The sequence below is a fragment of the Eleutherodactylus coqui genome, chromosome 7, assembly GCF_035609145.1.
Source record: "Eleutherodactylus coqui strain aEleCoq1 chromosome 7, aEleCoq1.hap1, whole genome shotgun sequence".
Classification (NCBI taxonomy): Eukaryota; Metazoa; Chordata; class Amphibia; order Anura; family Eleutherodactylidae; genus Eleutherodactylus; species Eleutherodactylus coqui.
Window position 1 is genome coordinate 133546631 of NC_089843.1, and position 21711 is coordinate 133568341.

At 47.1% G+C, this 21711-nt stretch overlaps 1 protein-coding gene across 1 annotated transcript in view; it reads left to right on the forward strand.

Moving 5' to 3' along the window:
• Positions 1 to 21711, forward strand: part of MGAT4D (MGAT4 family member D) — a 112283-nt gene that overhangs the window by 52283 nt on the left and 38289 nt on the right. The window contains exons 2-4 of the mRNA XM_066573723.1: positions 10827 to 10988; positions 12398 to 12541; positions 21035 to 21168. Of these exons, the coding sequence (XP_066429820.1) occupies positions 10827 to 10988; positions 12398 to 12541; positions 21035 to 21168 (440 nt within the window). The remainder of the gene's footprint in view (positions 1 to 10826; positions 10989 to 12397; positions 12542 to 21034; positions 21169 to 21711) is intronic.

Here is a 21711-nt window from a genome sequence, read left to right on the forward strand (position 1 = left end):
GAGCCGGCAGACTCCCAGGAACTGTTCTCGGGCCCCTGCTCAGATTGGGCAGCAGTGGTTCCTCTCCCACCAGAGGAGTTTATCGTGACTGATGCCCAACCATTGGAAAGTTCCCGGGGTCCGGGGGATGAGGCTGGGGACTTCCGCCAGCTGTCTCAAGACCTTTCAGTGGGTGAGGAGGACGATGACGTTGAGACACAGTTGTCTATCAGTGAGGTAGTAGTAAGGGCAGTAAGTCCGAGGGAGGAGCGCACCGAGGATTCTGAGGAAGAGCAGCAGGACAATGAGGTGACTGACCCCACCTGGTTTGCTACGCCTACTGAGGACAGGTCTTCAGAGGGGGAGGCAAGGGCAGCAGCAGGGCAGGTTGCAAGAGGCAGTGCGGTGTCCAGGGGTAGAGGCAGGGCCAGACCGAATAATCCACCAACTGTTTCCCAAAGCGCCCCCTCGCGCCATGCCACCCTGCAGAGGCCGAGGTGCTCAAAGGTCTGGCAGTTTTTCACTGAGAGCGCAGACGACCGACGAACAGTGGTGTGCAACCTTTGTCGCGCCAAGATCAGCCAGGGAGCCACCACCACCAGCCTCACCACCACCAGCATGCGCAGACATGTGATGGCCAAGCACCCCACAAGGTGGGACGAAGGCCGTTCACCGCCTCCGGTTTGCACCGCTGCCTCTCCCCCTGTGCCCCAACCTGCCACTGAGATCCAACCCCGCTCTGAGGACACAGGCACTACCGTCTCCTGGCCTGCACCCACACCCTCACCTCCGCTGTCCTCGGCCCCATCCACCAATGTCTCTCAGCGCACCGTCCAGCCGTCGCTAGCGCAAGTGTTTGAGCGCAAGCGCAAGTACGCCGCCACGCACCCGCACGCTCAAGCGTTAAACGTGCACATAGCAAAATTTATCAGCCTGGAGATGCTGCCGTATAGGGTTGTGGAAACGGAGTCATTCAAAAGTATGATGGCGGCGGCCCCGCGCTACTCCGTTCCCAGTCGCCACTACTTTTTCCGATGTGCCGTCCCAGCCCTGCACGACCACGTCTCCCGCAACATTGTACGCGCCCTCACCAATGCGGTTACTGGCAAGGTCCACTTAACAACGGACACGTGGACAAGCACAGGCGGGCAGGGCCACTATATCTCCCTGACGGCACATTGGGTGAACTTAGTGGAGGCTGGGACCGAGTCAGAGCCTGGGACCGCTCACGTCCTACCCACCCCCAGAATTGCGGGCCCCAGCTCAGTGGTGATATCTGCGGCGGTGTATGCTTCCTCCACTAAAGCACCTTCCTCCTCCTCCTCCTCCAACGCAACCTCTGTCTCGCAATCAAGATGTGTCAGCAGCAGCAGCACGTCGCCAGCAGTCGGTGTCGCGCGGCGTGGCAGCACAGCGGTGGGCAAGCGTCAGCAGGCCATGCTGAAACTACTCAGCTTAGGAGATAAGAGGCGCACAGCCCACGAACTGCTGCAGGGTCTGACAGAGCAGACCGACCGCTGGCTTGCGCCGCTGAGCCTCCAACCGGGCATGGTCGTGTGTGACAACGGCCGTAACCTGGTGGCGGCTGTGCAGCTCGGCAGCCTCACGCACGTGCCATGCCTGGCCCACGTCTTTAATTTGGTGGTTCAGCGCTTTCTGAAAAGCTACCCACGCTTGTCAGACCTGCTCGGAAAGGTGCGCCGGCTCTGCGCACATTTCCGCAAGTCCCACACGGACGCTGCCACCCTGCGCACCCTGCAACATCGGTTTAATCTGCCAGTGCACCGACTGCTGTGCGACGTGCCCACACGGTGGAACTCTACGCTCCACATGTTGGCCAGGCTCTAACAGCAACGTAGAGCTATAGTGGAATATCAACTCCAACGTGGGCGGTGCAGTGGGAGTCAGCCTTCTCAATTCTTTTCAGAAGAGTGGGCCTGGTTGGCAGACATCTGCCAGGTCCTTGGAAAGTTTAAGGAGTCTACCCAGGTGGTGAGCAGCGATGCTGCAATCATTAGCGTCAGCATTCCTCTGCTATGCCTCGAAGTTCCCTGCAAAGCATAAAGGCAGACGCTTTGCGCTCGGAAACAGAGCCGGGGGAAGACAGTATGTCGCTGGATAGTCAGAGCACCCTCCTGTCTATATCTCAGCGCGGTGAGGAGGAGGAGGAGGAGGAAGATGAGGAGTAGGGGGAAGAGACAGCTTGGCCCACTGCTGAGGGTACACATGCTGCTTGCCTGTCATCCTTTCAGCGTGTATGGCCTGAGGAGGAGGAGGAGGATCCTGAAAGTGATCTTCCTAGTGAGGACAGCCATGTGTTGCGTACAGGTACCCTGGCACACATGGCTGACTTCATGTTAGGATGCCTTTCTCGTGACCCTCTCGTTACATGCATTCTGGCCACTACGGATTACTGGGTGTACACACTGCTCGACCCACAATATAAGGAGAACCTTTCCACTCTCATACCCGAAGAGGAAAGGGGTTCGAGAGTGATGCTATACCACAGGACCCTGGCGGACAAACTGATGGTAAAATTCCCATCCGACAGCGCTAGTGGCCGAAGGCGCAGTTACGTGGGCCAGGTAGCAGGGGAGGCGTGGAGATCAGGCAGCATGTACAGCACAGGCAGGGCAACACTCTCTAAGGCCCTTGACAGCTTTATGGCTCCCCAGCAAGACTGTGTCACCGCTCCCCAGTCAAGGCTGAGTTGGCGGGAGCACTGTAAAAGGATGGTGAGGGAGTACGTAGCCGATCGCACGACCGTCCTCCGTGACGCCTCTGCCCCCTACAACTACTGGGTGTCGAAGCTGGACACGTGGCCTGAACTCGCGCTGTATGCCCTGGAGGTGCTTGCTTGTCCTGCGGCTAGCGTCTTGTCAGAGAGGGTGTTTAGTGCGGCTGGGGGAATCCTCACGGATAAGCGTACCCGCCTGTCAACCGACAGTGCCGACAGGCTTACACTCATCAGGATGAACAAAGCGTGGATTTCCCCAGACTTTTCTTCTCCACCAGCGGACAGCAGCGATACCTAAACAATACGTAGGCTGCACCCGCGGATGGAAGCATCGTTCTCTATCCCCATCAAAAACGGGGACCTTTTTGCTTCATCAATCTGTGTATAATATTCCTCCTCCTCCTCCTGCTCCTCCTCCTGAAACCTCACGTAATCACGCCGAACGGGCAATTTTTCTTAGGCCCACAAGGCTCAGTCATATAATTTTTCTAAACAATTTTTAGACGTTTCAATGCTCATTAAAGCGTTGAAACTTTCACCTCAACCAATTTTTATTTTAACTGAGCTGCCTCCAGGCCTAGTTACCAATTAAGCCACATTAACCAAAGCGATTCATGGGTTTCACCTGCCCTCTTGGTTGGGCATGGGCAATTTTTCTGAGGTACATTAGTACTGTTGGTACACCAATTTTTGGGGGCCCCCGCTTACAGTGTAATCCAATTAATTTTTAGCCCACCTGCATTACAGCTGACGTTACATCAGCTGTGCTGGGCACTGCAATGGGATATATTTATGTACCGCCGGTGGGTTCCAGGGAGCCACCCATGCTGTGGGTCCACAGGGAGTTGTAACTGCATGTGTCCACTTCTAAAGAACCCCAGTCTGACTGGGGCATGCAGTGTGGGCCGAAGCCCACCTGCATTTAATCTGACGTTAGCTCTGCTGTCCAGGGCACTGCAATGGGATACATTTATGTACAGCTGGTGGGTTCCAGGGAGCCACCCATGCTGTGGGTGCACACGGAATTCCCATTGCGGAGTTGTACCTGCCTGTGACTATTTATAAAAAAACGCGGTCTGACTGGGGCATGCAGACACCTTGACAGAATGAATAGTGTGTGGCACATAGGTTCCCCATTGCTATGCCCACATGTGCAGCTCCAGATGGAGGTGGCACAGGATTGGATTTCTCATTGCTTAGGTACAGCATTGTGGACTATCGCCCCGCCCCTTTTAAAGAGGGTCGCTGCCTAGCCGTGCCAACCCTCTGCAGTGTGTGCCTGCGGTTCCTGTGGCAGACGCACTTATAAATAGACATGAGGGTGGCGTGGCATGAGGGCAGCTGAAGGCTGGGCAGGGACAGTTTGGTGTGCGCTGTGGACACTGGGTCGTGCGGGGGGGTGGGGGGTTGGGCAGCATGTAACCCAGGAGAAGTGGCAGTGGAGTGTCATGCAGGCAGTGATTGTGCTTTGTTGGAGGTAGTGTGGTGCTTAGCTAAGGTATGCATTGCTAATGAGGGCTTTTCAGAAGTAAAAATTGTTGGGAGGGGGGGGGGCCCCACTCTTGCCGCTATTGTGGCTTAATAGTGGGACCTGGGAACTTGAGATGCAGCCCAACATGTAGCCCTTCGCCTGCCCTATCTGTTGCTGTGTGATTCCCATCACTTTCTTGAATTGCCCAGATTTTCACAAACGAAAACCTTAGCGAGCATCGGCGATATACAAAAATGCTCGGGTCGCCCATTGACTTCAATGGGGTTCGTTATTCGAATCGAACCCTCGAGCATCGCGAAAAGTTCGTCTCGAGTAACGAGCACCCGAGCATTTTGGTGCTCGCTCATCTCTAGTTAGGACGTTGTCTGCACTGCTGTTGGAGAACGGAAGGAATGTTTGTGGAGGAGGCATGGCTTCTATTAGGCAATTTTGGGTGGCTTCTTGAATGCCTGCAGCTTTTGTGTGACTAATTTAGAGGGGAAACAAGTCTGCCGTTGAGGTATTCTGCTTGCTTAAACTAAGGTACTGGCACTATTCTCCAGTAAATTCTTTTGCTGGAGAACCTGAAAATCCTGATGAAATTAAATATAAAGTATATTAGAAAGTTGCATAACTTGTTTTTTATTTTTTTTTATTTTTATTTGCACTATAATTGTGCCTTATTAACAGAAGACAGGAGATGCCTTTAGTATAGTACATACAAATAAAGAAACATATTGGCTCGCGGTCATTCAAAGGGGATACATATGTTTCAAGTCAAGGAGGAGTTATATGCCAGATCGGTTGCCAGGTAAGGATATGCCATAACAATGGCAGCTAAGATAAAATTCGTAAGACCATAAAAACACCAGGTTGACACGTTTCTGACTCCATGTCCTTAACCCATTACTTACTATTACAGTAGGCGCTTGTTTTATCAGAAATTCCGTTATATACCGTATTTTCTGGACTATAAGGCGCACATAAAATGCTGAGAATTTCTCAGAAATAGAAAGTGCGCCTTATAATCCGGTGCGCCTTATATATGAACCCGACAGTAAAGAAAGGGGTTCATACAGGATCGTTTACCTCTATCGTGGGCGGCATACCACAGCACACACCATGCTCCTCCCCCCCCCCCCCCCCCCCCCCGTGCGCCTATGAATTTATTCTTCACTTGGGTTTTTACAGTATCCATAAATGGATTGAGCATTACGGCCCCGTAGTCAGGAGCCACACTGAGTGATACTTACAGCTCTGTGCGCAGGATCCTTGCAATATATCTGTGCTTTAGCGTTAACTATACCCACTACCCCAAAAAATGCCTCCTGTTAAGAGACATGCTTATGATGCAGGTTTCAAGCTTAAAGCTATAAGTTATGCAGTAGAGCATGGCAATAGGGCAGCTGCAAGAGAATTCAACATTAATGAATCCATGGTGCGTAAGTGGAGAAAACAAGAAGATGCCCTCCGCCAAGTAAAGAAGACCAAAATGAGTTTCCGAGGAAACAAAGCAAGGTGGCCACAGTTGTAGGACAAAATAGAACAGTGGGTTATGGAACAGAGAAACGCAGGTAGAAGCGTCTCCACTGTCTCTATTCGACTCAAAGCCACTGCTTTAGTACGTGACATGGAGATCAAGGACTTTCGAGGAGGTCCTTCATGGTGCTTTCGTTTCATGAAAAGGCGTCATCTCTCCATTCGCACCAGAACTACTGTGTGCCAGCAATTACCAAAGGATTATGAAGAGAAGCTGGCCATTTTTCGCACCTACTGCATAACCAAGATAAATGAAAAAAATATCCAGCCAGAACACATTATTAACATGGATGAGGTTCCCCTCACTTTCGATATCCCCGTAAACCGTACTGTTGAGAAAACAGGGACCAGTACGATATCTATACGTACCACAGGAAATGAGAAGTCATCTTTCACTGTAGTTCTCGCTTGTCAGGCTAATGGCCAGAAACTACCACCCATGGTAATTTTCAAGAGGAAGACTTTGCCTAAAGAAAATTTTCCTGCTGGTGTCATCATTAAGGCTAACCCAAAGGGCTGGATGGATGAGGAGAAGATGAGTGAGTGGCTGAGGGAGGTCTACGTCAAGAGACCGGGTGGCTTTTTTCACAAATTCCCATCCCTATTGGTCTGTGACTCGATGCGCGCCCACGTGACCGATACTGTCAAAGCCCAAGTGAAGAAAACTAATTCGGAGCTTGCTGTCATCCCTGGTGGATTAACCAAAGAGCTCCAGCCGCTAGATATCAGCATCAACAGGTCATTTAAAGTTAAATTGCGAGCTGCATGGGAGCATTGGATGACAGAAGGTGACCACACATTCACCAACACAGGGAGGCAACGCCGTGCGAGTTATGCCACTATGTGCCAGTGGATCGTGGATGCCTGGAAGAATGTATCAGTCTCCAGTGTCATCCGAGCTTTCAGGAAGGCTGGAATCACCACTGAAGAGCCTAGCAGCAGCAACGAGACCGACTCGGATAATGAAGAGGAGGACCCCATGCTTGATGCCGAAATCGCCCAACTGTTCAACTCCGACACTGAAGATGACGGATTTGATGGATTTCTGGTGGAGGAATGAACTGAAAAAGTACGGTAAACGTTTTGATTTGCAATTACAGCTGAACCAGTTGCAAGTTATTGTTAAAAAGTGTAATAAATTTTGACTTGCAGTCTGAGCAATGGTTTATTTAACGGTAATGTGCTGCGCCTTATAATCCAGTGCGCCTTATATATGAAACAAGATTGCTTATAAGGCGCTCATAGAAAGTGCGCCTTATAATCCGGTGCGCCTTATAATCCGGAAAATACGGTACATGTATTACTTGCCTTTCTGGATGGCAGTGAGACATCTATCTCCAGAAGGTGGTATATTGCCTAAAATGTTAAACATTTTACCAAATGAATAACGAGTGCTAGCTCCATAATATTGCCTTCGGCATCAGAGATCTAGATCATGACAAGTGACATGTTAAAATCCTACAAATAATGATACTTTTTATCATTTGTGGTCGCTTATTGTGCTTTGATTCTGGGCGCCTATCGTTGCCATTAGGATAATTTGAATCCTAACCGTGCTCTTTATGTGTACAAAGGTTTTAAAGGGGTTGTCCAGCTTTAAACTGTTGGAGGCCTATCCAGCAGATGCGCTTTTGCACATAGTTGATATATGCAGGTCGCAGACACCTCTGTTCACACTGCAGTGGCCGAGCTTGGTATTGCAAGCAAAGTTTCCATTAAACTAAATGGGAATCTTGCTTCTAATGCCAAACCAGGTCACTGCGGTGGGAACAGAATTGTCCACTTCCTGCATACATCAACTCTGTGCATGCGCTGGGTTGCGGACCCCTGCCAACCTACTCCTCAAAACCTATCCCTAGGATAGGCCATCAATAGTTTAAAGATGTACAATCACTTTAAATGTACAGTGAAAGGCCGTGATCACACGAGCATGATTTAATTGTGTATTGCACATGCAATGTACACGCACATTATATGCCACTGATGAATGGAGTCAATGAAAACTTTATGGGGGCGTATGAAAACAAATGCTGTACTTATGCAATTACATTGCGTGTGTACGGTGTTTTTTACGCATGTTGCTAGGTAGCATGAGTTCAAAGATGAAAGATTAAAAAAGAAACCAGAAAGCCAGTGTGTGACGACGTGCGTGATATACTGTCATGCAGTCATACGTGATCACAAACACGGTGGGGTATGTGTGTGTGTGTGTGTGTGTATATGTATATATATATATATATATATATATATATATTAGTGTGTGTGTATATATATAAGCTTGGGGTATACAGTATATAACACTCTCTCCTTCTGCACCTTGCGACTACTTTTACTTGCTAAATCTGTTTTTGGAGCGTAGTGTTTTGCTTGCAGAGAATGGAGAGTATGGGGTTGGATGATGTTTCTGGAGTTCTGTAGAGTCGGCCAGAAAGCATTAGCGGGTCACTGATGAGCTCTTCCCACAGAGGAATACATTGAAACCATTATGTTTATGGATTACCATAATGGGAAGCTTAAATGCTCTCAACAAATCCGTCCTCCACCGTTCTTTCAAATTCGCAAGACAGATTTTTCATTTCCCGTTTTTGGTTCCTTTTTAAGTGTATTTTAATGAATTGTCCACAAACGTGAGCAGCATGGTGGAAATGTTTCCTTCCCAGAAGAACCTGCGCTGCACACGTAAGAAAGTGCAGATCCTGAAATGAATGCTTTACAACAGGAGGTATTAAAATATCTAGAAGTTTGTCCGTAGGGTGTTTTTATCTTTGCCGATCAGATTTCCTGCCTTGAGGTGCGTTTAGCGGAAACTATTATGGTTCAAAAATCGTGCGAATTTGAACGAAGATCGTTCAGTGTAAACGCAGCCAACGATGAAGGATAATTCACTTATCATTCATTTTATACAAGCATGAAAATCATCGTCCGCTCATTCGCTAATCATTCGGTTTAAATAGCGATCGCTCAGTCGTCCTCTTCACTTGTGCAATGAATGTGAACGACAGAGCAATTTGCGAGCGAACGATTCATCTGCCTATATAAACAGGTTGCATGATTGAACGCTGACATCATTCGCTCGTGGGAATGATAAATCATTTCATGTTAAAGCACCCTTAAACAGGCTTTCCCCTTAAAGTTTTTCTTCGAGAACCCCTGATATTGGTGGCAGTGGGGGGACACATTGGCGTTAAAAACCCCCCACAAATAATAGTAGTCATCTCCTGCTGGACACTGCTTCCCCACCACTGCTGCTGTGTTGGTTTCTGTACCTCGGGCTGCAATGTTCAGGTGGGTTGTTTACCCATATGACTACTGCTGCCACTAGGAGGCCGGTATGGACATCATCAGTGACGTCCCGTAAACCTGCATCAGGACTTCTATGCTAGAAACCCACGTGACAGATTTACGGGACGTCACCAGGCCTGGCGATGTCAGAACGCCAAAGCAGGCTGAGTTGTATTATTTAATACTTACATTTACTTTACTATGTTATGTATTGATGAACTATTAACTCTTTCCAATCCAATTTCTATCCTGGTTTTCCTAGGGGGCTTACTGTTTTTCTGCTGTTATACAACGGCGCTATATGCTGGCTGAAGCCAGTACTGCATGAGGTGACATGTTGGATAGGCTCTGACAGCAGAGAGGCTGGCAATATACAGTAAGAGAACCCCAATGGACGTCTTCCAACATCGGAGCTGTGCAGCCTTAAATCATAATGTCTTCAGACAGTGGATTGGAAAGGGTTAACATGGGGTGCAATAGAAAAAAAAAATGCAATTGCATGATTGCTTTTCGTATTTTATTTTTGACCTTCATAAAAATCATATGCACTTTATTCTGCAAGTTAATATGATTATGGAGACAGTACACTTACATGTTTTTTATGTTTTACTACTACAACATTTCTCCAATCACAGCCGTTGAGGTCAGGTGTCAGCTCCTAAACACCACCAGCACCCACTGGGTATGCAGTGGGCTCTACTCCTAAGTTTGTGCCATATCTACCCCAAGACTTGTGATGTACATATATGCCTTATAGTAGGAAAACCTTTTTAAGCCTTTAAAAACAAATGAACAGCTGGACATTTCATAAAAAAGAGCCAACACCCCCCTGTATTTAGACCCTCAGGAGAAGTTCCAGCTTCTGGTATGTTTGTCTGTCAGAAGTCAGGTGACCGCTACAGCCAGTCAAAGGCCACCACATCACCTGCCTAAACTCCTGGCATCAGTGCTCACATCCAGGGCGCCATGATGCCAGGAGTTCAGGATGGTGACGCTACAGGTCACCTGACCTCTACTAGGTATTTTCTTTTTAAAGTGAGAAAAGTCCTGTAAAGGGTTACTACCCCCACTGATCCCCAGGTTACAGCTCCAGCGAATCCCAAGCTATAGACACAAAAGCCAACACATGCATGCCTCTGATCCATTCATTTCAGTAGGACCATCGAAGATAGCAGAGTTCAAGCGCTCAGCTGTCTCCAGCATTCCCATTGAAGAGAATGCTGCACAGTCTCCAAGTGAAAGCTCTGAGGGGACAATGCATAACATGGGGAATACCAAAATATTACGCCTATAATATATGTCATGCACCGTCCCCCCTTAGCATTAGGTATAACATAGTGTATCATTTTTATCCAGTATTCATTCAAGGCAGCTGGAACAAGCATTAAAAGGAATGTGTCCTATTGAAAATAACCAATTGTTTAAATGGCCATTTCCATCTTAGACTTCCGGTGAATATGCCATAAAAGTCAGATATGTGTGGCTTCCATCTCCGGGACCCGCAACGATCTCTTATTCTGGCCTTCACTCAGCGAGCTACGTCGTAACTCCCATTGACTTCTATAGGTGTCACGGAAGCAGTGTAGCCTAGCTATACTTGACTGTGTCCGTAATCCAGACCACCTAGCCACCTTGTACTGAGTGGTGTTCCCACCTTGGCAATGTATTGGTCATTTTTCGACGACTGACTGATTCCCATTATAATGAATGTTTGTAACATCTTTGAGTCTATCATGTCTACAAATGTCATTTTATAGTTGATCAGCCAACTTTATGTTTCAGATTGACTGATTTTAGCATTTATATCTTATTTTGCAGAATATGGAATGGATTCATATGAAAAGCAGATTTTAGAATTACAGCAAAGACTCTTCCAAGCAGAGCAAGAGAACCAGAAGCGATCGCATGATCTAAGCACAGTCCTAGATGAGATTAAACGGGCAGTGGCAGAGAAGAGAAATGCATTTGAAAATCATACAGGTATCCATGGAAAGTTATCAATTAGATTTACACTGATCCTCTTTCCAGATAATAAAACTTATAAAAAGTATATATTTGGGGTCATTTTTATAAGTATTACATTCTTGTGTATGTTTTAGACAGACAACATTATATGTATGATTTAGGGTCAGCTAGAAAATGATTGAAATGTTAATTTCACCTTTTCACACTTTCTAACATACCTCATCACCCGTCACAATGATGGGGTGCGTTAAAAACCTGCTGTTGAATGCGGTAAATTGGTGGCGTTTTGCCAACGCGGTGTTTTTTGAGTGGTCTTAGCCTCCATTCATTTCAGTGGGGCCTCTCAGACGAGTGTTGAGCACAGCGGTTTTATCCTGCACTAAATAGAGCGCTGTATGTACTATTTTACAGCGTTGCGGGGCGTTTTTGATGCAGTACATCATCCATTGAACTGAATGCGGTGCATTAAAAATGCAGTTTTCCAGTGGTTTACAGTGTTAACCCCGCTTACTATGCCACTGAGACGGCGAAAAAAAAATTGGTGACCTCATCAGCTTGCTTTGCCTGCGTTGTTACTACACAAAATATGCAGTGAAAATGCAGGCAAATGCACAGAAAAAGGCAGTAAATTGCTGCTCTGCGCACCGTAAAATGTCTGTGAGGCCTTCGTACTTATTTTTGTTAGTGGAAAATAAAAATAATGGAGCGTTTCCCATAAATATGCGCTGCAGTCCTGCTAACTGCTGAAATAAATACTCGGCTTCTAGCATACATTTTGAAAATAATGGGGCAGATTTACTTTGGAGAACGTGACCGTTTTCTGGCTCAAATTGCGCTAGTAAATTGTCTTACATGCTTTGCATCACATTATGATGCGTTTTAGACACTTTTTACAGTACATATGAAGAAAGCTGTGTGGCTTTGTAGAAGGTACGACATTGAGTGCCAAAACTGGCATACACTAAGCCAACTGGTGGGCAATATACAATTACAAAACAGTGTCTAAAGCTGGCCATACGCATTAGATGGAAGCGGATCGCTAATTGAACATTACACAGTTGTAGCCATACACATTGTAGTCCATATTGGCCGGTAGTTATTCACACTGACCATACGTATTCAACAGATCAACAATGTCTTTGGTAATATTCTTTCAACGATAGATTATTCATGGGTCTTTTAACCAAAAATTAGACAGAAATTTCAAACATGGCCAACTTCTTCCCAGATGATGATGGTCTGTCATCAATCACTAAGACGATTCCATTGTTAAATGGCACCCAATGAACAATAGTTTTGGTTGAAATGATTAATTTTCATCAACTTGAGTCTGAGTCTTGGCATCTGTCCAGTCTAAATTTTCGCTGTCCATTGTTATGTCTCTAAGATTTACGCACTGGTCACACGTTTTCTTATTCTTACAGTCGAGGAGATAAAATGGAAGGTGTTGAATATGACCAGCAAACTCCCTATGCAATTTACAAATGTTTATATGTTTCTTCCCCATTTGTTGGGGCACGAAGACGGCCTGCAGCCAAATGTGCATTACGGGCATGGAAGGACCGGAGGTAATGAAATCTGTTATGTTTCTTCTTGCAGATTGGTAAAGTTTTATACATTCAATGACATTTTCTTGACTAGAGGGTGGTGGTCACAAAACAAAGGGCCCCACAATTAATTAATCAGCTGTTTTCCCCAAGTATCGCTCTTGGCGCCGCTAGAAAACTGCTGATATTTCACCTACAGCAGCTGCAACAGATGAAATGTATTATAAGACGGTAGAAGGTCTTCCAGAATGGGACATGGAGGAGGGTCCTGAGGGGGGACCCCGCTCTGACATTCATATGCCCTATGGAGGATGCCATCTTGGCATGACTTCTTTAAAAAAAAAAAAATATATATATATATATATATATATTTCTATCTCCGTTTAAACATCAGGACAAATTTTCATATAAATGGCATAAGGGAACCCTGTCACATTGTAGAAGCGCCCTAAACTAAGTTTCTGGGCTTATAGGACAACGGACGTGGAGTCTGTGGGTGTACTTCTTATGCTTACTGGCCTCGCTGCTCCCTCTGTTCTCTCGCTGTCAGCCCTGGAGCCCAGCACTCAGTCCATGCATCTGACTCATGTCTGCAGTCGGTGTGCATGTACATACACTGTTCTCTATAGGGGTACTGATTGCAGAGCAGAGTCCAGTGTACGGACTGACAGTGCTGACAGCGAGGGAATAGAGAGGCCAGTAAGTATAGAACACACCTCAGCGCTTCCTGACTTATGAGCTCATAAGCTTAGATAGCAATGCTCATACGCCATGACGGGTTTCCATTAACCCGATAACATCCAAGTGCCGTAAGCTTATGGCGCCTGGTCCTGGGCTCTAATCCCAGATGATGGTAAAAATACAGCGTGGGATTAAAGCTCCTGCGAATGTAGCAGGACCCAGAGGAGAAGGCAGAAGCTGTTAAAGAAAGCGCTCCTGCAGACTACACAGGGCTTAAAGGGGTGGTCTCGCGAAACCAAGTGGGGTTATACACTTCCGTATGGCCATATTAATGCACTTTGTAATGTACATTGTGCATTAAATATGAGCCATACAGAAGTTATTCCACTTACCTGCTCCGTTGCTAGCGTCCTCGTCTCCATGGTTCCGTCTAAATTCGCTGGCAGCTTGCTTTTTTAGACGCGCTTGCGCAGTCCGGTCTTCTCCATTCAGCACGAGCCGCTTCAGTGTGCTCCCCGCTACAGCTCTTCTGCGCATGCGCAGACGAGCTGTCACTGCTCGGGAGCGCGCTGCAGCGGCCATTCTGTACCTTCCTCTGTTAGAGGAAGGTGCAGAAAGTGGAGCTGCCCAGCGGAGAAGCCCAGCCCAGCCCAGCAGCCCCGAGAAGCCTCCCAGGTAAGTGATTTGTCGGGGGGGGGGGCTGCCGCTGCGCCGGGCTGCGCCGGGGGGGCTGTCGCTGCGCCAGGGGGGGGGGGCTGCCGCTGCGCCGGGGGGGGGCTGCCGCTGTGATGGGGGAACTAGCGCTAGGCCGGGGGGGCTGTCGCTGCGATGGGGGGGCTGTCGCTAGGCCGGGGGGGGGCTGCCGCTGCGATGGGGGGGCTGTCGCTAGGCCGGGGGGGGGGCTGCCGCTGTGATGGGGGAACTAGCGCTAGGCCGGGGGGGCTGTCGCTGCGATGGGGGGGCTGTCGCTAGGCCGGGGGGGGGCTGCCGCTGTGATGGGGGAACTAGCGCTAGGCCGGGGGGGCTGTCGCTGCGATGGGGGGGCTGTCGCTAGGCCGGGGGGGGCTGCCGCTGCGATGGGGGGGCTGTCGCTAGGCCGGGGGGGCTGTCGCTAGGCCGGGGGGGGGGGCTGCCGCTAGGCCGGGGGAACTAGCGCTGGGCTCCGGAACCTAGCGCTGGGCTCCGGGGCCTTCACCTGGGCTGAGGGTCTAGCGCTGGGGAGCCGGGGGCTAGCGCCGGTTACCTGCTGCCTGGCGGTGGGCGTCTGGTCGGCGGCTGCGGGGCGTCTGGTCAGCGGCTGCGATGCGTCCGGTTGCCATGGAGACACAGCTGGCGGCGTCTCGGGAGTGCGCACGTCGGGCTGCAGCGAGCGACGGGGAAAGAGCCGGCGGCCATCTTGAGGAAACTTTTATAAGTTGCTGAAACGCTGGAACGGTAAGTACGAACCAGCTAGAAATGTCATTTACAGGGGGGCTTAGTAATGTATGCTTAATGGGGGGGACTGGGCAAAAAAAAAATTTAACTGCTTCCTCGAGACATCTCCTTTAAGTATTGCATTGTGTGCTTTACTTTGGCACCCAACCTATTTGTATGAACCGTAATTTATCCTTCTGTTTGGTTTTGATTTGATTGCTCTTGTACTCATTAACTTGTTCCATAGAATTTTAGTAAGATACAAATTTACAAAGCTGGTGGAGTCCTGTCTTCTGTCAACTACATTACTTTCCTGGAAGCATGAAATGCCCGGCAGCTGCTCATTTTGTACTAGATTAGTAAATGAAAGTAAATTGCAAAGTCAGGATGAGGTTTACACTTGCATCACAATTTCTGGTTACATTTAGCTTGTATGCTGGGAAAGCTTCCGCTGTACATACTAAAGCTTTCCATCATTCTCCATTAGACGGAAGCCCAAAGAGAGTCCTTTTGGCTTCCGTCTGATCTGGATATGTTAGTGTGCTGCAAAAAAGATAAGTTATGGAATAGTGTAGTAATCATAAATTATGCTATTCCATCCCATCGAGTTCAGGAAAAACTTAGACTTTATTTTTTAGACTATATGGGTGAAAAATGTCACTGTATAGCATCCATGTAACCTACATTATGAGCTTTTTATGGCATATTTGTTAAATAATATAGCCTATAGTTGACCAATGCCTAAGGCTGGGCTCACACGGGACAGATTTCCAGCGGAATTCTCGCGGATTAGCCGCACTGAAAATCTGCGAGAATTCCGCTGGAAAACCGCAACTGCAGGTTTTGGAGCAGCTTCACTGCCTGCATTTCCGCTGCAGCCCTCCCTCCCCATAGAGAGGAGATAGAATAAATGAAAAGAATTAGCATGCTGCGTCTTTAATTTCAGCGCCATATGGCTGTTTCCGCATTGTTTGGCTTCAACGGATTGGCCGCAGCATGTGGACGAAATTTTGGCAAAATCTCGTCCACTTTGCTGGTTAATCCCAGGATTCGGAGCCGGGCGCGGACAATCCGCACAGAAATTCCGCAACAAATCCATCCCGTGTGAACCCAGCCTTACAGTGTTATCTTTCACCAGATTGACAGTTTTCATGATTTATTAATAAACTGTAAAGAGCCCCTGACATATCGTTTTATGAGTGGTGGATGCCACGGTTAGGCATCTGTCATAGCCTTCATGTAGCATATATGTCAGGAGTAGTGATGAGTGAGCATACTCACTAAGGACAACTGCTCGATTTGAGCATTGTCCTTAGCGAGTACCTGCCCGCTCGGGAGAAAAGGTTCGGCTGCCGCCGCGGGTGACAGGTGAGTTGCGGCAGTCAGCAGGTGGAAGCGGGGGGGGGGGGGGGGGGGGAGAGGGAGAGAGAGATCTCTCCTCCGTTCCTCCCCGCTCTCCCCCGCAGCTCCCTGCCCGCTGCCTGCAGCCGAATCTTTGCTCCCGAGCGGGCAGGTACTCGCTTAGGGCAATGCTTGATCGAGCAATTGCCCTTAGCGAGTATGCTCGCTCATCACTAGTCAGGAGCTAAACAGGAACCAAACTACATGAAAATGGGGCCTTACTGGCTTATTTAACCTCTTAGTGATGGGCCCATTTTATGCCCTAATAACCAACCAATTCAGTTTTTTTTCACCATGTCATTCCTAAAGTCATAACTTTTAAATGACATTGTATTTTTTTAATGACCTCATTTTGGGGTACTTTTTATTTATTTATGTATTTATTTATTTGGGGGCAGGGGGTGTTAGAGGGTTGGGTAGAAAAAAAAATTCCATTTTTTTTTTTACGGCGGTCAGCATGCAGAATAAATAATGTGATAACCTTATCCTTTCGGTCAGTACAATTTTTGTGATTTTTATATAGTGTATTTTTTGTTTTTGTACATTAAAAACATTTTTAAAAGTTTTTGTGTCATCACATACGATTGCGTATGGGTGCAAATCCGCAGCCATATGCGATGTTAATGATAGAGATCAATGGAGCACATACGCATGGAATCTGCGGTAAAATAGGGCATGCTGCGATTTTTTTTTTTTTTTCTGCCTATGGAATCGATAATTCCTACCCACAAGTATGAGCGCACTGGCAAAAGTCCATGCCTTTCGATGCCGGCGTATAACCACACATCGTCCGCGCAGACAGCGATTGCGGAATCCGCAATTCAAATCCCTTCATGTGAGACCGGCCTTAGGGTATATTTACATGAGATGGTTTTTGTTGCATTTATTTATAGATTTAGTTTGTTGCAGTTTAAACTGCCGTTCTTAGAGATATGTTAGGCCGGTTTCGCATCTGCGTTGCAACCTCGGGTCAGAGGTTCTGTGTCAGTCGCGGCTGCAAATACCGGAAGAAAAAGAGCGCCATATGGGCTCTTTTTCTTCCATCCAAATGCTGGGCAGCTGGGTGGAAATGGGGTCCATCCAGTGCTGTTCGGTTCTGTCCAGAGACGGAACCATTCGACTGTGAGGATTCCCATTTCCTGCTCTCCGAATGGAGCAAGAAGGCGGACTCGTAGTGTTGCTGCAGTTACGAATAGCTATTTTTTTTTTCCATTGAAGTATTTGTGTCAGTCACAACAGATAGAACATGCTGAGGTTTAGATGTAAGATATGACGCCAACATACCACCGTCTGTTGCCCACACTCGTCACATGGAGCGTGCCCACTCAATCTTAACTAATGTTAGTTGCACAAATATTTGAAACCTTTTGCTGCATCTTCTTCATTTGACTGTTTTTGCCCCTTTTGCAGGAAGAAAGAGAAAGTGTTATCAGCTGTGGAAAATGTTAAAATAGTAAAGTGTAATGGAAGACCAGCGAGTACAAATGGCCTGTATACAGTGATTACATAATTGTGGTCACAAGGCTTTGAGTCAGATTTCACTTATCTAAAAACATGCAATAAAAAGGAGCCACACCTTGTGGTTTCCGGACATTTTTTATTGCTGAGATGTCCATACTGTGTTTCTTTGGGGTAATGTACATGTCAATAGTCTTTAAATTCTAAATCGCTTTTGATAAAACTGTTATTACACCAGTCAAAATGGGGGGGGGGGGGGGGTTAAGCTACTTTTACATCTGTCGCGGCGGAAGAGTGGGGTTCCGTTTTCATGCTTTGTTATGGGAGCAAGAATGGGAAATCCCCTGGTGCAACGGGTGTGTTACTTCCGTGCAGGCCATGGGGAAAAAAGACCTACACAGACGCAACCCAAATAAGAGAAGATGAGGGAATTGCATACCCACTGAACAGGACTGTTCACACCCCATGTCTGGTCACCTACACAGGCACTGAACACGTCGCTGATCACACCAACAACTAGACAGAAACCCCACTCAAAACTCATGCATACCGATATGAAACAGAAGCTAATGCAAGTGTCCTCACACCAAGGGGAAAGAGCGTCATAACCCAACTGACATAAAGCGAACTGTGTCAGGCATCACCTACACATGACATCAGAAATCTGGAGGCCACACTTGTCAAAGGTGAAGGGAGAAGGGGTCCGTAAAACATGCAGACAAGGAATACAGGTGTCCAGACCATCCTCAGGGAAGGTGGGAGAAATGCTTCAAACGAACATCATGCATAGCACCAAGTGGGAATGAGATAAAGGATGAATAAATGAGCAGCACCCTCAAGTCAGAGGGGTTTGTATTTATGTAGACCGGTGGTGATTGGCCGTCTGGAGAACCAGCTGGCCAAATCATCACACCTGCAGCAGTGTGCTCCTGGAAACCCAACAGAACCACAGGTCTCAGGAACACAAATGTGACTGAACCGAACAGATCCCATTGACTATAGTGGGATCCCTTTGGTTTCCAGTCAGCTGTCTGGCATTTTTCCAGATGAAAAAGTTCTGTATGCAGGACTTTTTCTTCCGGTATTTTGTGTCGGATCTGAAAGCAGCCTTAGTACTTCTGCATGTCATTAAGGTATGGTCCTACGTGGGGAACAATGCTAAAAGTAAACTAAATGAAAAACATGGTCATACTCCAAGACAAAAGTAAAAAAGCAGAGCAGCTCACAAAGATAAACCATACAAGTGAATGAGTGCTATGGTAATAAAGACCTTCAGCATGCACAACGGCAAAAAAGTAACAGCACAAATAGCTGCTCTCAGGTGTCTGATATATAAATTGACATGGGCAGAATTAAAATCCCAAAACATTTGATAGTAAGCTGGTGTATGGCCCATGCATATAACCTTAAAGTGGCTTTCTAGTCAAAATTCTACTGATGGCTTATCCTGATCAGCCAGGGTCCCTGAATTAATCATGTCAGCGCTGCAACACACAGGGGTTGGAGTGGAAACTGATCCTCTGTCCGCTGTGTAGTGCAGGCTTGGCCTCATTAAAATCAGTGGGAGCCGTGCCTGCAGTTACAAGCAGCGGCCACTACTCTGGTTAGAGCAGCAGCAGCTTCCACTCCAACCACTGTGTTGTGGCACTGACAGCAGACTCCTGATCAGCTGATTGGTGGACCCCAGCCAATCAAATGTTGATGACCTATCATTATTGGTATATTATTACAAATTATATAATTAATAAACTATCTACAAATACGCAAACAAGTGAACCTAAATCAGTACCAAAAGTTGATGATAAAAGTCCACGATCAGGGAACAAAGAAGATGAAGGAAATGCATGCTGCAATGCCCCTACTGTATGTAATCTAAAAGTCAATGATAGGAGGTAGATTTGTTTATTTACAAATTATTTACATTGGTGAATTCTTTAAGGCCATGAGCTTGTCTTGCATTATGCCGGGTGTATACTAGCTTACTGGCAAATATTTTGGAATTTTAATTCGGTCTATTTTTAATTTATGAGATTCTGAATCAGCATTTGTATTTTTACTCTTGTTTGTTTATACTAATAACACTGGCTCTCTAGACATCTGTACCTATGCAGGTTTTCATGCACTTTGTTAAAACACGTCAACTTACTAATAAAAAAAAGAAAATATCAAAGCCCAGAGGGCTAATGCCCACGGGCAGGTTTATGCCACGTTCCCTGCAGCGGAACAACGTAGCTATTAGGTTCTATTGAACCGAATAGCTCAGTCCTCGCGTGGGATTTTGTAGCGGTTTTACGCCATGGAAAAAAAGTCATGGCATCTTCTATTTTACAGCATTTTTCCGCAGCGGGAGAGCTCCATTAATATAGCATTAATGGAGATCGCTAGAAAACACGGTAAAAAGCACGTTTTTCCACAATCGCCAGCGGGGACTTTCTTGTTTGTCCCTACGGGGTTCCCGTGGCATAAAACCGCGGGTGTATCCTGCTCCCTCCGTGGGCATGAGCCCAAAAAGCAAATGTAATAAAACTAATTAAATAAATCATTAGTGTGATCAGCTGTCGCACATTACAGCTCTTCCATGAGATAGAAATTAATCACTTCATTATATAAATTGTAAATTCAGTAGGTAAAATTCCTAGATGCATGTGACCGGGCCCCTGCAGCATTCACAAAAACCTCAGTAATGTTGTATATATACCAATGACCACTACAAGCCACCATTGCAGTGCACTGAGCAGCGCTGCTAAGTAGTCTGCTCATTATAGAATTAGAACAGGCGGGATACTTAGCAGCACCACCCTATGCTTTGAGCGTCGGCTTTCAGCGCTGACACTGAGGGAACCACAGAGGAGATAAGTATAACATTTAATTTCCCGGACTCAGTGGTCACCTACTTTCAGCCCATAAGCTTAGTTTATAGGGCTAAATGTAGTTGACAGATTCCCTTTAAGACCATCTGCACACAGCAGAGCCGGATTCCGCGTGTACCTGCTTTATCACCGTCTTTTCTGTACTACGGATGGGCCCGTCAGCTCGCCGTCGCACATGCGCAGTACAGATTTTTTTTTCAACATTTTATTTCCTGTGCCATTTCTAGGCAATGATGTGGAATCTGCGACCTGTCCGCAATGTTCATTGTGGATGAGCTGCGGGTCAGAATACGGCTTCCATTGACTTCAATTGGAGCCATCCGTGCATTGATTGGCTGAGCAGAGTTTGAAAAATCAATCACATTATGGAGGTGGGATTTATGAATTGGCCAATTAATGCCGTGGCTCAGCCAATTCATAAATCCCAAAAATGTGTTTTCACAGGAATGGCCCTTTTTATGATTTATTCTTTAGTGAATAATTGCTCCACATGGCTGCAAACCTCGTCGGCAGAGTGGCTCCACAGTATCATGGGTTTGGGTATCGTTAGCCTTCTAGAGGTTTGTCATACTGTTCATGGCAGTTACCTTATGTGTTGGGTGGTTCTCTCACCAGCTCAGCAGTGCCATCAACATTCACAATTGCTGGTAGCTATGATACACAATTACATGTTGTCTACTTTTATCCACAGTGTCGGTAGTTATTGGAATCCCTACTGTAAAGAGAAACAAACAGAGCTACTTGATGAATACATTGAACTCCCTTTTCTTAGAGATGTCTGCAGCAGAAAAAGAGGATTGTGTTGTCATTGTTTTCGTAGCTGAGGTAAGTGCAAATAAGTACTTGGAATAAAGTTGCTGCTAGTGTTAATGTATGGCCTATGTCTAAAGGCCCATTTACACAGGATGAGTGTCGGGCAAACCATGCCCGACACTCGTCCCTGAGTCTCCGCGCTCCCCTGCTCCATATGCTGCATAAAAGATCAGTGATGAAGCTTATCTCTCATCGTGCAGAGAACGTTCAATAGTGAATGGCTGCTGTGTTATCTGAATGGAGAGGGGAGGGGGAGCGAGAGGAGAGAAATCTCCTGCACTGCCCCGCGCCCCTGCTGGCCGCTCCGGGTGCGCGCCAGCACTACTAGCTCCCGTGCAGGAGCAGGGGAGCGCGGAGACACAGGGACTAGTGTTGGCATCGTTTGCCCGACACTCGTGCTGTGTAAATGGGCCTTAAGGTATGGCCTGTCTCTAAGGTATGGCCTGTCTCTAAGGCTTTTTCCTAGTCAAAGACATATTCACTTTGGGCCCAATGCTTTGCATTTGAGATCCATGGCATAGTAATGGTTTTGCTGTCGTAGCCTATCCAGTTCCA